General features: G+C 32.4%; 1 protein-coding gene across 4 annotated transcripts in view; it reads left to right on the top strand.

The window, feature by feature from the left end:
- The first annotated feature begins 4724 nt into the window (after positions 1-4724).
- LOC148604172 (cytoplasmic FMR1-interacting protein 2-like) overlaps positions 4725-16028 on the top strand; it is a 41719-nt gene continuing 30415 nt past the window's right edge. For 2 of the 4 annotated variants that reach the window (XM_088551090.1, XM_088551088.1), the window contains exons 1-7: positions 4736-4829; positions 6837-7063; positions 7688-7765; positions 8130-8231; positions 8943-9124; positions 13073-13298; positions 13762-13866. In XM_088551090.1, coding sequence (XP_088407216.1) covers positions 6854-7063; positions 7688-7765; positions 8130-8231; positions 8943-9124; positions 13073-13298; positions 13762-13866 — 903 coding nt within the window. In that variant the 5' untranslated portion in view covers positions 4736-4829; positions 6837-6853. Of the gene's footprint in view, positions 4830-6836; positions 7064-7687; positions 7766-8129; positions 8232-8942; positions 9125-10327; positions 10510-13072; positions 13299-13761; positions 13867-16028 lie in introns of all 4 variants that reach the window. The other 2 variants (XM_088551091.1, XM_088551089.1) reach the window with 2 other exon arrangements.

The following is a 16028-nucleotide window of genomic DNA, read 5'->3' as shown; positions in this document are numbered from 1 at the left end:
GTGTATTATTCTAGAAAAGCAATGTGTTTTCAGGGGTGACAAAACAAACTGGTATACTGGAAAAGCTATTATACATGTTTAATGAAATTATTTGAAGTGGTCATCACGATTAGTAATATTGCGCAGAAACCGAGTTTCGAAATATTGTAATTGTTATACCAGTAATTTATATTAACTGTCAGGATTGCATTCTTTTCATAAATCGATAGCAAAAAGGAAAAAAAACATTACAAATGTGAATATCAAAGCAAAATCTGGAAAGTTGGAAACGCCTACTGTGGTCTAGGCTTGATAGTCTTTTCCCTTGTGGCCCCGCTTTCATTACCGTTAATTGCAATACAAACAGGCAGCATACAGTTACAAAGTTCGATAGTACAGAAAATATATTGGTGATGTCATGAAGATCTATCGTCTCTATTCTTTTTTTTTGTTAGAACAGAATACTTCTCAATAAGATCGGTATATCAGAAATAAAAGTCTTCCATGTATAGTATGCAAAAGGCAGTCCCATAGGGAACAATGGTGCATAACGAAGTCAGAATCTAGCATAAAATCACAACTGAGAAGTATAAACAGGGAAACTGCTATATTACTACGCTTGAAAGAGAAATTTATAATTTTAAAATCAAAATTGTCTCCCTTGTCAAGTATGTTTGTACTGAGATGATTACTGTTATCGAGTCTAAAATGACGCGGATGAAGCTGTGTCAATAATAATTCTTTTTGGATAAATGAACGAAATCAATCCTCCAAGTTTATGAATGTTGATGGAGAGAACATTGATCTAACTTCTTTAACTATGTTGTCTTTCACAAGATTTTAGCAACAGTTTAGTAAAATTCTTGGTCAAATCATAACAGGAAACATAAAGAAAGACCACACACGAAAAAGTAGTGTACAACTCAAAAAATACAAACAGGTTGAACTCTTGTACGTGTGTCGGAGATTTAATCAGTTTTTTGCGATTTGAAAGATACTCACCGTGTTGCTCATTGACGCTCATAAAAGAGAGCACAAAATACACATCCTAATAACAAAATAAGAGCTTGCATGTTTTCTCCTACTTTCATCAAACGGTCAGATTGTATGCTAAAGATGGTACAGTGTTTAAATGGTCAACATCTAAGTTACAATAACCCAAAAGTGTACTTCGTAGAGGATACACTGTATCTGAATTGGTCAAACTGCTTGGTAATTAAGAGATCAAAATGTGCTAGGTTTATTGAAATGTATTTTATCACAACTACGGGTCACATTAGTATAGTATCCCATTGCATGATCATACAGCTTTTTTTCTAGGCTTTTGTATATCTATATCCTTTGTGTACTCCAAGTCAGGACCCGATCTGCATTATTTTATAGGCATGCACAAACGTTCGTCGCCGACATCTAAAAGCCATGTTAACAACCCCCATCCTGAACCAGAGAAGCAGTAGGGAAAAACTCCCAATAAGGAATGCATAAAATCGATTTAATTGGCATAAATCATTCCCCGTCTAATTTTTATTTGTCATCTTGAACGCACCGATGGGTAGGGACGGGGTCGGGGCAGAAAAGGGAAAACGGGGCCGGGAATAGATACGGTGAATAAGTCAAATAGAAAACAACCCCACCGAGATGAAATATGTCCGCTCAAGGTCACCTATGGGTCTTCAATGAATGACAAGGAGACCCACAGACCATAGGTTGAATGCAATGGGAGAAAGTCAGTCAGTTGAAAAACGATAACTACTTTATTTTTTCCAGTAAAAGAAGTATAAATTCACAAAATTAATATGATTAAGTCAATATACAGGAAGCACTTAAATACAGAATCAATATTTGGTTGAATAATGATAATAAAGTTGTAGTTTTATAAATTATAACGGATTGTTTAAAATAAACACATCGTTAGTGGGAACTCAATATTGACTCGAGGGTGAAAAAAAATCAAGCAAATTCACATTCATTTTGGACCACTCTCATTTTTTTTCTGGATCCGCCAAGAACAAGGCAATTTGTGTGTAAAATTTGTTATGGCACTGCATGTGAGGGAAAAAAATCAAGCCTAAGAAATTCTACTCAAGAAATACGAATATAGAATGTAAATAATTGCAATGCCTGGCAGAAGTGCTGCAGATTGTAAGGATATACAGCATGAGTTTGGACCGTTAAAATAGTAAATATTAAACTCTATACGAATCACTATTTTGTCAGAGCCAGCAAATTGCTTCTGTCAACTAGAAAACATCTTGATCACTGTCAACTTACAGTAACAAAAGGAATGTAACAATGTTCAAATAGTTTCGTGATTACTATTTTGTAAAGTGTGTAATGCGACTAACAAGATTCCTTATACTAACCTCATCAGTATGAGAAACTGACATTGGACGATTTCATAAAGGCTTTCTTACACTAAAGCGAATTGAGCGAACGAACTGGTAACGAATTGAAAAAAAATAGAAATCTCCTGTACACTTTTAAACGAACTAGAAACGAATATTCAACGAGTAAAGCGCGCTCAGAACGATTTTTAACGAACGAAGAGCAAATATGAATACTGGAAGAACCACAATGTTCTGTATATAGTATTGTTGACGTTCTAAAAGCATTGAAAACGTATATTTAACGAACGAATAGCGAATGTACATTGTATAACGAATCATGGAAATAGAATCCACGAAGAAAAACAGTACATTACTTTAGAAAATGAAGCAGTATAAAAGAAAGAAAAGAACAAGATGTTAAATTCCTATGAAAAAGGTGAATAAGGAAAGAAAATTGCAGGATCTTCAATGCATTGAATCAACTGGCAGCCTGTGTCGTTGCAGCATACGGGCTTGCTCTCACTAACAAATATGCAGCCCGACTAGTACATAAGCACTATAAAATATGCAGTCCGACTTGTACATAAACAAAAGAGGTCCAAGAATTCATCCGTGAGGCACACCATATTCTATTGGGAGATTGTCTCAATATTCCCCTCAGTCATTTCCTCTAGAAATTTATCAACATTATTGATCAAGGGTGTCTGACATGAATGACCAGGTCTAAAAACTGATTGAGCAGGGTGGAGTAATTCAAATTTAGAGAAATAATCATAAAGATGGGAGTGAACATGGCGCTCAATAAGTTTTGAGGTAGTAGGTAAATCCGATATTGGTCTATAATTTGTTGGAAGAGCACGATCACCAGTTTTGAAAATTAATTTGTGTCACTTTTCCATTTTTAAAATTATCTGGAAAATTATTCTATTAAAAATAAATGTTAGAGGTGATGCAATAATAGTCGCACTTAGTTTGGTCATTTTTTATTTAACAGTAGTAGCAAATCAGGGATTGTTAAATGCAGAATACCAAAATTTTTCATTTACTTTTTTTTCTGCACAAAACTTTTTAAGTTAAGCAACTTTGGTGGGTTTAATGTGGTATTACGACCTGCATCTCTAAATTTTTGAACACATGTTGTGAAAAATTAATTAAATTCATTGGTCATGACATTTACTTCAGTTGTCCTAACACCTTCTCTGACAGTCAATTCATATGGTCTTACATGATTTGATGGATTTAGAATGTGAATACACTTCCATAGACATTTTAGATCTTTTGAATTTATAACCATTGTATCATAGTATTTATTCTTAGACACCTCAACTATAAGTAAAACTCCATTTCTCTAGTTTCTACATTCTGCCTAGAATATGATATTTATCTCTCATTTTTCTTGCATATATTACGTCATTATTATACCATTCAGGTTGTTTATCTCGTTTGATCCTCAAGAGATGTTGTACCATATGTTAATAGCCTTTGCTATATCACTTTCAATTCCTATATGATAAATGACCATGAGAATGTTTCATATTTTCTTTTCTTATTATTCTAGATATACAAAGAGAATAATGATTAATTAAATTGTATTTCATCACATGTGATTCTAAATTCCGTGGTTGGTTTCGATTACTAGTATTCAAATAAAATTCTAAAAATACAAAATATATCCACGTACGTAGTTCTGTAATTGGCCCACTCTTTAAAGGAAACCTCAATGAAACTCCTCTAAGTGTTTTTGATATCGAAATGAAGATATTGAAAGTTACTCGTATATTTCTAATTTTTTTTCTTACAAAAAATTGAAACATATGCTAAACAGCCTGTAAATGTGAACTTTTTGATAACGAGCACCTAACGAACCAATCTCAGAAACAGAGGTTGTGTAGCTCATTTGTCCCTGTGTTTGATTGACTTAGAAGATGCAATAACCTCTGTTTTGGAGATTGCTAACAATCACAACGAATATAAAGCGTTTTGATAACAATGGACGTTTTCGGCTGTTCTTTGGCGTCCATCGAGAATTTATATGCTTGCACAAAAATTATCTACCTTCAGAGCGAATTGCATCGTTTTCAAATGAATACCATCGAATAAAGACGGACGAACTTATACGTTCCGTTGACCCACAAAATTGCAGTTTCGTTGCCGGTTCGTTGACTTTTTTTTACCGATTTTGAAGGTACCAAATTTTATTCGTGTGCGCATATATATTATGGGTGTTAATGTCAAGTTTATAGATTTTTTTTAAATTAAAACCACTAAGGGTTTTTTAAACAGTACCAAAGCTTTTTTCTTCAGAGTTATTTTTCCCGGACGCCTTTTAAACTTTACGGGAGCTAGTTTCTCACCAAGCGATCTCGGGCGCATTTTAGTAGGACCTACAAATAGGCGGAAATCATGAAAACTAATACTGCCCTCTTGCGGTTTATTTCAAAACCGGAAGTCTTCCTGAATATAAACTTCCTCAGTTCGGATTTTATTTAAGTTTCCTGATGATGTGATTTTTAATACTTTTAGGTAAAATTGCGTTAGTGTTTAATGGCATTTTAAGTGCAACAAATAAACAAAAAACTGATCCTGAAAACAGATATTTTATGTTTTCTATCTACGACCAGTACGAGAGAGTTTTGATTATAATAGGAATAGGAACGTCCCTTTCATGCCTTTCTTTCTATATTGTTTATAAATATTGTTTAATGTAATTTGTAATAATATTACATATTATATAGACATATATGCCCCTGTCTGCGGTGTATTTTGGTAATACAAAAGTTAATAAGTTAATATTGTACATCTTTGGTAAATAAATAATATCCTCCATTTTTATTTGCTTTAACTATACTCGACGTCACATACAACACATTTTCGAATTGAAGCTCTACTTTTTTAAACCGTCGGGACTTACCGCTAGAGTTGTCTCTCTTATATTTAATATGAAGATAGTCCACATATATGCATGACGTGTTAGTACCAACGAGTCGCTTATTAGCTTAAATCATGGGTAACAAATCCTTACTGGAAAATCCCATACTAATATCTGCCATGTTGGTTTCTACGGGACGATTTGTTTACAAACGAAGTTTGTAAGTTCCCATCGAACTCCGGTGACAATCGTCTGCTTGATCAACTTCTCGGTATTGTACGTTGTTCGTGTAAAATAAATCTGAGATATCTGAAATAATGCCGAAATGCATTCTGGGTTCTTCTGCTTTTGGACAAACCATTTAAACGTAAACAACATCTCCAAGCAACCAGATCACTGTAAACATGGCCGACTTTTTACAATGTAAATATTGGCACCGAGAATTAAAATCTGACCGGAATTTAACGATTCAATGTTTAGGGAGAAGCCGTTTGGCTAGACGAATGAGCAAGTCATTTAAGACAATTTAAACTACGGTAGGTGTCAATAAAGTCGTAGAAAATATTTTTATTCAAATTTTAACAGTATGTTATTTATGTGACGCCGAGTATAATGCCATTTTGTTTTTAAATTCATTGCCCAAGATAATTAAAACATGTTTCTTTGATGATAATTGTTTTGAGGTTGTGACCTTCTATGGACATCGTTCAATGAATTCTTCTGAATGTAATTTTGATTACTGTCCATATTGATAAAATTACGACGGACTTAAAAGACATTGGTCCTTGTGTATTTTCTCGAGAAATGCTGTTTGTCAATGTGAGCAAGTTTTTAAAAAAAAAAATTGATTTGGTACAAAAGCATTTCTAAGAATATATATTTTATTTGCTGTCATGCTACTTTTGCCCAGCAAGAAGACTGGACTTGACTTATAATGACTTTGGAGTTATTAATTTGATATTTAAAAGTGTCCGTGGATTTTTGGAGGTATGGTTTTCTTCATCGGACAGTTTTGTGTTTTTAGTCCTTTTCTTGTGTCATTTGTGCACTTGATCATTCTTAAGTGATTATTTCCAAGGTTTAACACCTGTTCCGAATTAAACATGACTGTTATCTTTCCATTAACAATAATTTTGACCTTGCCCTAGTGCAGGTAACTATAATGAAAACTTGCTGAAATTTCTTGAAATTCACCACTATTTAGCTCACTTGGCATCTGTTGTTTTCGTCCGTTGTCGTCATTAACAATTTTTCAAAACTCTTCTCCTCTGAAACTACTTGACCAATTAGAACCAAACTTGGTATGAATGTTCTTTGGGGTATCCTGCATAGAATTGGTGTGGGGATTTTTGATCCATCGAAAAGCATGGCCGCCGTTACTGAAAATAGAACATAGGGGTCAGACAGTAGTTTTTCGCATGTATCTCAAATGGTTAGGTTTAGTCAAATTCTGACATGGGTTAAAAGTGCTCAGCATGATGAGATCAATCTGTGGTCAAATTTTCATTCTAATATGTTCTGGCATGTTGAAGTTATTGCCCTTTTTCTATGTTTTTTTGCTATTTTTAATGTTATTTCTTTCGAAAAGTAGATTATTGAAAATGTCTGCAAAGTTCCATGTAAAATACAAATAAATATAAATTTGTACTTGTTAATTTCAGGTCAGTAGAGACTCAAAATGTCAGGAGATAAAATATCTCTGACTGATGCTCTTCAGAATGTGGATGTATTAGATGAACTTCCGTTGCCAGACCAACAGCCATGTATAGAAGGACTTTCTTTATCCATCCATTATCAAGCTAATTTTGACACTAACTTTGAAGACAGAAATGCATATGTTACTGGAGTTGCTAAGTATATCGAAGAGGCAACTGTTCATGCAGACTTGGTAAGTATGTCAAATAGGCAACTGTTCATGCAGACTTGCTAAGTATATGGAAGAGGCAACTGTTCATGCAGACTTGCTAAGTATATCGAAGAGGCAACTGTTCATGCAGACTTGCTAAGTATATCGAAGAGGCAACTCCTCATGCAGACTTGCTAAGTATATGGAAGAGGCAACTGTTCATGCAGACTTGCTAAGTATATCGAAGAGGCAACTGTTCATGCAGACTTGGCAAGGATTGATTCTTGGGGCACTATATACATGTGTATTTGCTCCATATGTCTTGGTCAGTATATTGTTCATGCAGACTTAGTAAGTATATTGAAGAGGCAACTGTTCATGCAGACTTGGCAAGGATTGATTCTTGGGACACTATATACATGTGTATTTGCTCCATACTTCTACAGGGATGTAACAATTCCACTCTGCAACAAATCTGATTCATATTACGATTCTTGGCTGATAATCTGATTCGGATCGCGATTTTTAGAGATGTCATGTTTGCAAATCAAATCAATCAATCAAATCAAAATGGTTTGTGAAAATCATGAAGAAACTGAAAGGAGAAATAACAGTAGTATTCTCCATGTCGAATGATGAAAAACGAGTATATCTTCTCCATTTCAGAATAAACTGCTTGAAAAAGGACAAGAATTTGCAGCTATATTATACACTTGGAGATGTTGCTCTAGAGCATTGCCACAGGTTTGTGTAATTTTTTTCATTTTAAACATGTGTTTCTACAGCATTATTTACATGCAAGTATACCATATCTAACTTCATTTCTCATTGTGATAGTTGCTTAAAGACAAATTATGAAAGATTTATACAAATTAAGGATATGTTAGTTTTTTTCTTAGCAAGAGTATTATAAATGTTTTTATTTAAGTCCTAACCAAAAGTATTATAGCTGTCTTGATCATGTTATCCCATTTATAAAAAATGTCATAGCGAGTATGACAAGTTATTCATTGTCATCATTTAAAATTAACAAAAAATAACACTAGACACGGAAATTTGTTAAATTATCCCAATCTAATTCCACTCCTTTGATTGTTGTTTTTCTAAGGTAAAGAGTAATGAACAACCAAACAGATCTGAGATTTACAACAAAATTGTGGAGGTGTTGGATCCTCAAGTCTCTAAACTCATGGAATTTATGTATTTCGTGGTAATTATTTTCTGAGCTACGTTTGTGTATGTTATTAATTCGTTAAATTGGTATTGTTATCTGAGATAGAATTATCTATGTACTTGTACATGTAAAATTGAGGAAATACCTTTCACACACACACACACACACACACACATAAACACAAACACAAATGTATTGTACCTGTACATTTGTAAATATTAGTGATTATTCTACCTGTTGTCGGTGATTCAGGGTTTAGGTTGACCCACCATTCAACATAACCTAATTTAGAGTAACTTCAAAGAAAGCTGCATACACGCACATGACCAACTATACATGTACATACAGTGTATTACTGTCCCTCTTGTTTTTTAAACTCTGTTCTACCCTCACATTTGAAATAGCACAATGATAGAATCGCTGGCAAGGTTTTCCTTAAAAGTAATGGCATTACTCAATGAATTCTGACCAATCTGATTTACAGATACTAAAAATTACAGAACTGCAAAAACTTGCTAAATTGATTAAAATGTTCTTCAAACCAAATAAACATGGTAAACTGTTTTATCCACAAGTGCAAAACATATTTCAGAGAAATTTTTATTTAGATGTTAGTGGCCTGTTAATTGAAGTTTTACAGACCCACCAGCATTTAAACTAGCCTCAGGTGTTATGCTGCTGGTTTATCATGGAATAATACATGTACTTTTACTTGTACTGTTTTAGAACTAAATTTTTGATTTGTAGAGAAATGCTATTGACAGATTTGGTGAGCAGATCAAACGTCTTTGTCACGTTCAGAAGAGAAATGACTTTGTTTCTGAAGCCTATTTGTTAACACTAGGAAAGTTTATAAACACATTTGTTGAGCTTGATCAATTGAAAAATATGAAAGCGAGTATCAGTAATGATTACTCTGCCTATCGTAGGTGAGTGGAAACAAAAGCTCAAATAGATGTACTTTACTATATTTTTTTTATGCTACTACGTATAGATGCTGATGATATTCAACATTTATTACTCATATGCAGATGGTTTGCTTCTGTTACAATCGAGTGTTTGAAAAGCTTTTAATTATCCAGGAAATAAAGAATTAACTTTTTGGTGTGTTTTTGATTTGTATTTTCAATCACTCATTTGTAACAATATTTGAATTGATATGGCTTAAAATAGATATATAAAGGATGGTTTTCAGTTGAAAAATTAAATGTTCATGGTTTGGAAAAAATAGTGACTACTGGTGACATATGTTTACAATGTAATAAATTTAAGATACATTATCAATTCAAGGAAAAACATCTATGATATGTAATGTTTCACCTTTGAACACCTAATATTTTTTTAATTCCAATATTTTCTGCATGTATCTGTCACTAGCATGTGTCTGTACAAACTACAATGCACTGAAACCCATTCCTTTATATTCTGCTTCTTTCACTTGACATGTCTAAATTCAATGTATTACAACAGTACATACTGCCTTCAGTGGGGCAGTAAAAAATGTTCAGTGTTTGTTTTTTGCTTCTTGTTAAAATAAATATAAAGTTCATATGGATGTACCTTCATTTTTACCATTTTGAAATTTTATGGCCACCCACCATTTGCCCAATTTTCTTGCATTACACACATTGAATTGGTATGTCATAGTGTTTATTAATATTCGTTTGGTTTTCAGAGCTAGGTATAAACAGACCTCTGTACATGATCCTGTTACTATATTTAAAGAGCTTTGTACATGTACATATAGTCAGTGTGATATTTTCCAATTACCAACTTTGATTCTTTTATTGTAATCTTCAGTGAAGGGAAGTAACTCCTTGCCTTATTGTCACTTTACAATGCCACTTATGATTGTTCTAAAACAAATAAAACTTTGTGACTTTTTTATGAAGTTACATTTTGTATATTGGTTCAAATTTTAATTGCCTACAACCAGTTAATAAAAAATAGTAGAGATTTATCTCAAATTCTAGATCCCCAGTGACCAGTAAGTCATGCTTTAGATGAAAATAGAAGAAACTCTTCAATTTGAATCAAAATTATCCAAAAAGGAAACATGGTTGGTTATTGGAAAATAGTTATATTAGGATATAACCTTAGCTTGACTCATATTCTATATTCATACATTGTAGCGAGAATCCATCGAACGATTTGGGGGTGAAGTCAAACGATTGTGTCACATACAGAAAAGAAATGATTTTGTCTCTGAAGCTTATCTTTTGACCTTGGGAAAGTTTATTAATACATTTGCTGAATTAGATCAGTTAAAAAACATGAAAGCCAGTATTAGGAATGATTATTCGGCATATAGGAGGTGAGAGTCTGCTTGATTGTGTGTATGTGTGTGTCGTCTCTGTGAAATTCATTGTTGCATGCAGTAATTTGTAAGACTCAGGGATGGATATCTAAAAACACAGACCTGTAGGTAAATTAATGATTTATTAAGGACTGTTTCCAATTTTTGACCATATTATGCTATATAACTTAATTAGGAGCACTTTACTCTTCATGAGCTGCCACACTTCAATGAAAATTGCTTATTTTCCAAAAGTTGGTTATGCAAGTATAACTTAGGAAAAAGTAAAACAATTCTTCAAGGCTAAATATATAGAGAAAATAATAATAATAATCCTTATTCAAGACTTTATATAATTATGAATTTTTTTAATTGCTAACCAAAGGATGTTAATAACATCACAATCCTAACAGTGTCAAAATAATTTACACAAAATAAATAATATTTCTTAAGGAAAATGAATCGATTAATTACTAATTACTAATCATATTAAATTATGAATAGACCAGTCCTTTCCTCCAAAATTCTGAACAACTAGCCAGAATAATGGAGGACTGTATAGGGTTCAACTAGCCCGAAACAAGAAATGTACATGTCATTTCTCTAGCCTGAATTAATTTTTATTAGCCCTGGGCTTCAGGCTAGTGGCTAATTGTGATCACTGATGGACTGAATGATGACTTAGTACAAAGATTTAAAACATTATCTGGGTATTTAATAGCTAGATAGTAAATGTCAGATTATACTGCATTTTTTTGCTTAACAGTTATTCAACTCTGAATGTATATGTTACATGTACCTAATCCATGAAGATGATTTTGAGCTACTTTTTGATTATCATACCCCCTTTGCAAGGTTGGAGTATACAGTAATAGTTTGGTCTTGGTGTCATTTTCTACCAAATTATGGAAAATTTTTTTGAACATTACAACCTGAGTCTTATAAATAACTGTTTTCATGCTTCCAGTAGATGGCACTGCTAGTAGTTCTCACAACTTGGCTGTATTGTCATTATTCTTTATGCTACTACTTGTGAAGTCAATGATGTCAAATTTCATTTTAACATAAACTAGTCATAGAGAAAATGTTTAATTGAGTTCAGTTTTCCTTTAGTTTTACTTAGATGGTAGCTTAATGTAGAAATTTAAACTAAGTACCGGCTCCAGGTGGTTCTTGTATGATCATTCTGTTACACTTGTATAAAGCTGCTTACTATGAGAAGTTATACCAGGTACTTGTTTCAGAAATCTTCCTTAACAAATATAAAGTAAGTTCAAGGTACACTGTTAACTTTAAATCAGAACATTCTTATTGTGTTAAGGCATTTCACAAATCTCTTTTGATATGTAAATTGTCAGTGAACAAATGGTATTTGATAACGTATGATATAAAAACTTTATCTTTAATAGTGAATATGACAACATCGTCCTAAAATCCTCTCCTTTCATTCAGGGAAATATTTGACAGGGAAATGTTTTATAGAAATGTAATGAGATTTTATACGTTTTTTATAGATAGAAAAAAAAACTGTTAAATGACCCCAGTTTTTTTTTTAGAATCTTATTTACATTTGTACATAGTACCTTCAAACTGATGCACCACTTCCAGTAATTGTAGCCTCATTGTAGTCTACTAGTATATGGTATAGAAATTAGAATGGATTACAGCAAACTCACTTCTAACCTAATCTAAGTTGTTTTTTTTCTGTTTTTTTATTGTATCTTTTAATTTGATGATACAACCATCAAATGCAGATTTTGGAATACATACATGTACTACTGTAAAATCAGTAGCTTGTTTGTGATAACCGAATATAAACACAAAATCATCCAAGGATCTAATACTTAAAAAAGTCAATTTGGTACCTTGACTTCTGTTTAATATCCATCATAGTAAATCCTGAAACTAGTGCTTATGGTATAATTATATATTTCCTTTATAGTATTGATCACATGCTTTGCTAAATATAGGCATGGTGCAACTGTATGATGTAACACCTCACAGCTTCACCTGTTAAAAGCTTTCTTTAATTCACTGTCTTCACATAATATTTGTTAGAATGTGTCATGTAACTTAACAGACAACTAAGATGTAGGAACATATGTCATTACATTATATGAACTTTGTTGTTCAATGACTTGTAATAATCATCTTTTGAAATAGTATGCATTTTCAGTATTTTGTAAATAAACATGTTTTTTTTTTAAGTTTATACTCAATCATGTTTTTTTAAGATATTTAAAAAAATTCTTTGCTTTCTTATAAACAATACTTAATATTGTTGTAGAATAGCAGTTTCTTGGTTTGTTTGATCAAATGAAAACACAAGATAAAATCTTTACATTGACGAATAAGGTACTCCTATTCTAATGAATTTAAACTTATAAATTCAACATAAATCTTGTCAAGCCACAAAATCTGTATCTATAAACATATGTATACTGTAAGATTCTTTCAATACTACTCTGTAAACTAAATAATAATAATGTCATTTCTTTTCCAAAATTTTTATGCACCATGCAACATATGACAACAATTTTACTAGATTCTAATTACTTCAACTACATTGACTATGTTCCAGAGCTGCCCAATTTTTGAAAGTGATAGCTGATCCACAAGCTTTACAAGAATCTCAGAATTTGTCTATGTTCCTTGCTACACAGAACAAAATTAGGGACATGCTAAAGGAGGTACTACAGTCCACTCCTGGATATGAAGAACTCCTGGCTGATGTCATTAACATCTGTGTCAATATGTATGAGAATAGACTGTACCTAGAACCAGCTGAAAAGTACATGTTAGTCAAGGTAGGAAGTTATAAACCAAAATTTGTCTAGAATTTTTCCATGTCAGGCTGAATTTTTATATGTGGTTATACATTGCTGAAGTTTAAACTTCTCTTTAAGAGTTACTTCATCAGTTTTCAAGAAATTTAGTTGACTGCCAATACTATGAATACATCTATTAGTTACCAAAGGTCATTTATGCTGTGTGGCTTTATCGATTCACTCTTAAGAAAAAGAAAAAAAAATGGTAAAATGTTGTTCACAATATGTTACCATTTTAAACTAAATCCAGCCAATTGAAATGCATTTAGTCAATACAAGCAATTCCTATTATATTTATAGTGTATATTCTACCAATCTCCATTTCTGTTACTTAGAAAAACACGTCGCATCTCCCAAACTATATATTTGAAACACTGTCCAAATGATATTTTTCCTATCTAATGAAATATTTTAAAGTGTTAAAATTATGTTTTTCTCACAGGTTATGGCATGTGGTCTGTTCATGATTGATAATGAACAAAATAACATTTACAAAATGGACTCAAAGAAAAGGATAAATCTTTTAAAGATTGATAAGTACTTAAAGGTAGGAATATATTGATGGGTAATAGATGTGTGATTTTGGCGAAAAATCAAATACCAAAGCATCACAGTAAACAAAGATTTCATAATTTTTTTTTATAGATCCTAAAATACAAAATTCTGTCGCCAGAAAAATCGCCAGCTGCCATTTTTTGTCACCAGTTTTCAGAAATTAGAGCCAAAGGGTGCCAAAAAAAATTACAATTTAAAAAAAAAAGACAGTACAGTCGACTCCACTTAATCGCATATCGCTTTATTGCATATTTCGGTTATTAGCATAATTTACTCCTGCACAAAACCATTTCCTATTATTCTATTAGGGAAAAAATCGCTTATTTGCATAGGCCTTGGAGGTGCATTTCGGTTTAATGCATAGAGAATTTTGCCTCGTCCAGGTAAAGACAGGTTTTCCCAAATTCTATTTTAAGCCTTCGGGTCATAAATATGTCAATCATATTTGTTGTTGTAAAAACTAGATTATCATCAATCAGGAGGTGTTAATAATGGATTTAAAAAATAATGGACATAAAAGACAATATAAATGATTTCTAATTACATTGAAATAAACAAGTACCTAGGTGAACAATGACTTCTGGCGACATGCCGAACATCACCTTATGATGCGGCTTGAGGTTTGGCTTGGGGTATTTTTTGTCCCTATTTAAATTCTTCCGACTACAAATGATTATCAATGTAAATTTAATTTTCTTTAATGAGCTGAACAGTTTGAGTGAGCTTGGGTTACTAGGCATAAATATCATACGAAAATTAAAAGTCATTCATTCAGTACAATGTCTAATGAAATTCAACTACCCTAAGGTGCCCCATACTATCCACACTTCATAGGAATATATCGAGGTCAATGACGCGTATAATACACAACTATCAGTGTACAATGAACAGAGGAATAAAAAAACACAGACCATTTCAAAAGCCCACAAACTGCAAACATTGATAAATATTACACTGAATCCTGGCTGAAATATGAAATATGGGATTTTCTTTCGTAGAAAGGTCAGGAAATTACTTGACTATTTATAGATGTGAAACACGTGGTTTTACTTATAAATATACACAACGTAAAGAAGGTCAATAAACAAGACAAACACAATATATATTATTATTTATTGATAAAAGAACAATACAATGAGAAGGTCTATAACAATTAAATACCAGATCAGAAATGTTGAACAGTGATATCCCTGGTTGATCCACAGTATCATTGTCTTACCTGAACTCACACTTCCGGTAAAATCGTAATTTCGGTTGTAAGAATAGCCCGGTTATTTGCATAATTTTTACTGGCAAATAGGCTATGCAATTAAGCGGAATCCACTGTATTAAGTTCACTGATGAATTATCTGTGTCAATTCATCAAAATAACCTCTCCATTCATGACATACATGTACCTAAGATTCACTCTTGATGCATGTATAAAGTAGGTTTTTAGCTTTTTAGGTTTTTTAGTCTGTCACTATTAAGTACTACTCCAGAAACAGGTATTTTAATTCTATTAAAGACTATATTACTATTCTCATACAGTTTCTGATTGTAAAACATGTTCACCTTTGTCCTTTATGGTCTAATTCATCTAATACAATATAAACTTGATTCTTTCTTTTTTTTCAAGTGATAAAATTTCTATCAAACCACAGTTTGTACCATGGACCATTAATTGTGTCCCTGTTTAATTATCTTGATATCTGAATAGTATTTCCTTAATTAGATTTTGGGAATCGCCATTCTATATTATTTACCGATTTTCCCAAAAAGTCACATGGCAAAAGTGTAAACAAATGTCATCCATTTTCTTTTATCAATTCTTTCATTTTGAAGTATTTAGACACTTCCTGATGGGATAATCATTGTTAATTGGATTTAATTTATTCTGTTATTAGGTAAGTCTGTTTCTGAATGTATCACATGGTTAAATAGGGTTGTGAAACTTGTGTGTAGCCACGTGCACTTGGCCTTAATTGTGTTTACCTTTGACCAGATGATGAGAGTTTTGATTGGCTCAGTAATATATTTACATTTGATTGACACCTCCCATGAGGATATTGTCAGTCCAGTCGCCTGGACTAATTACCTTTAATTGCCTTCAGGCGTAAATTGGTCATGGTCAATTAACTCTGACCAGGTGTCAACACAATTGTTTAATTAGAG

Source organism: Perna viridis, chromosome 10, assembly GCF_037379345.1.
Source record: "Perna viridis isolate PV_CMFRI_1.1 ecotype Kerala chromosome 10, ASM3737934v1, whole genome shotgun sequence".
NCBI classification, from domain to species: domain Eukaryota; kingdom Metazoa; phylum Mollusca; class Bivalvia; order Mytilida; family Mytilidae; genus Perna; species Perna viridis.
Note: the sequence above shows the minus strand (reverse complement) of the source record. Positions and strands in the feature narration are given on the sequence as shown.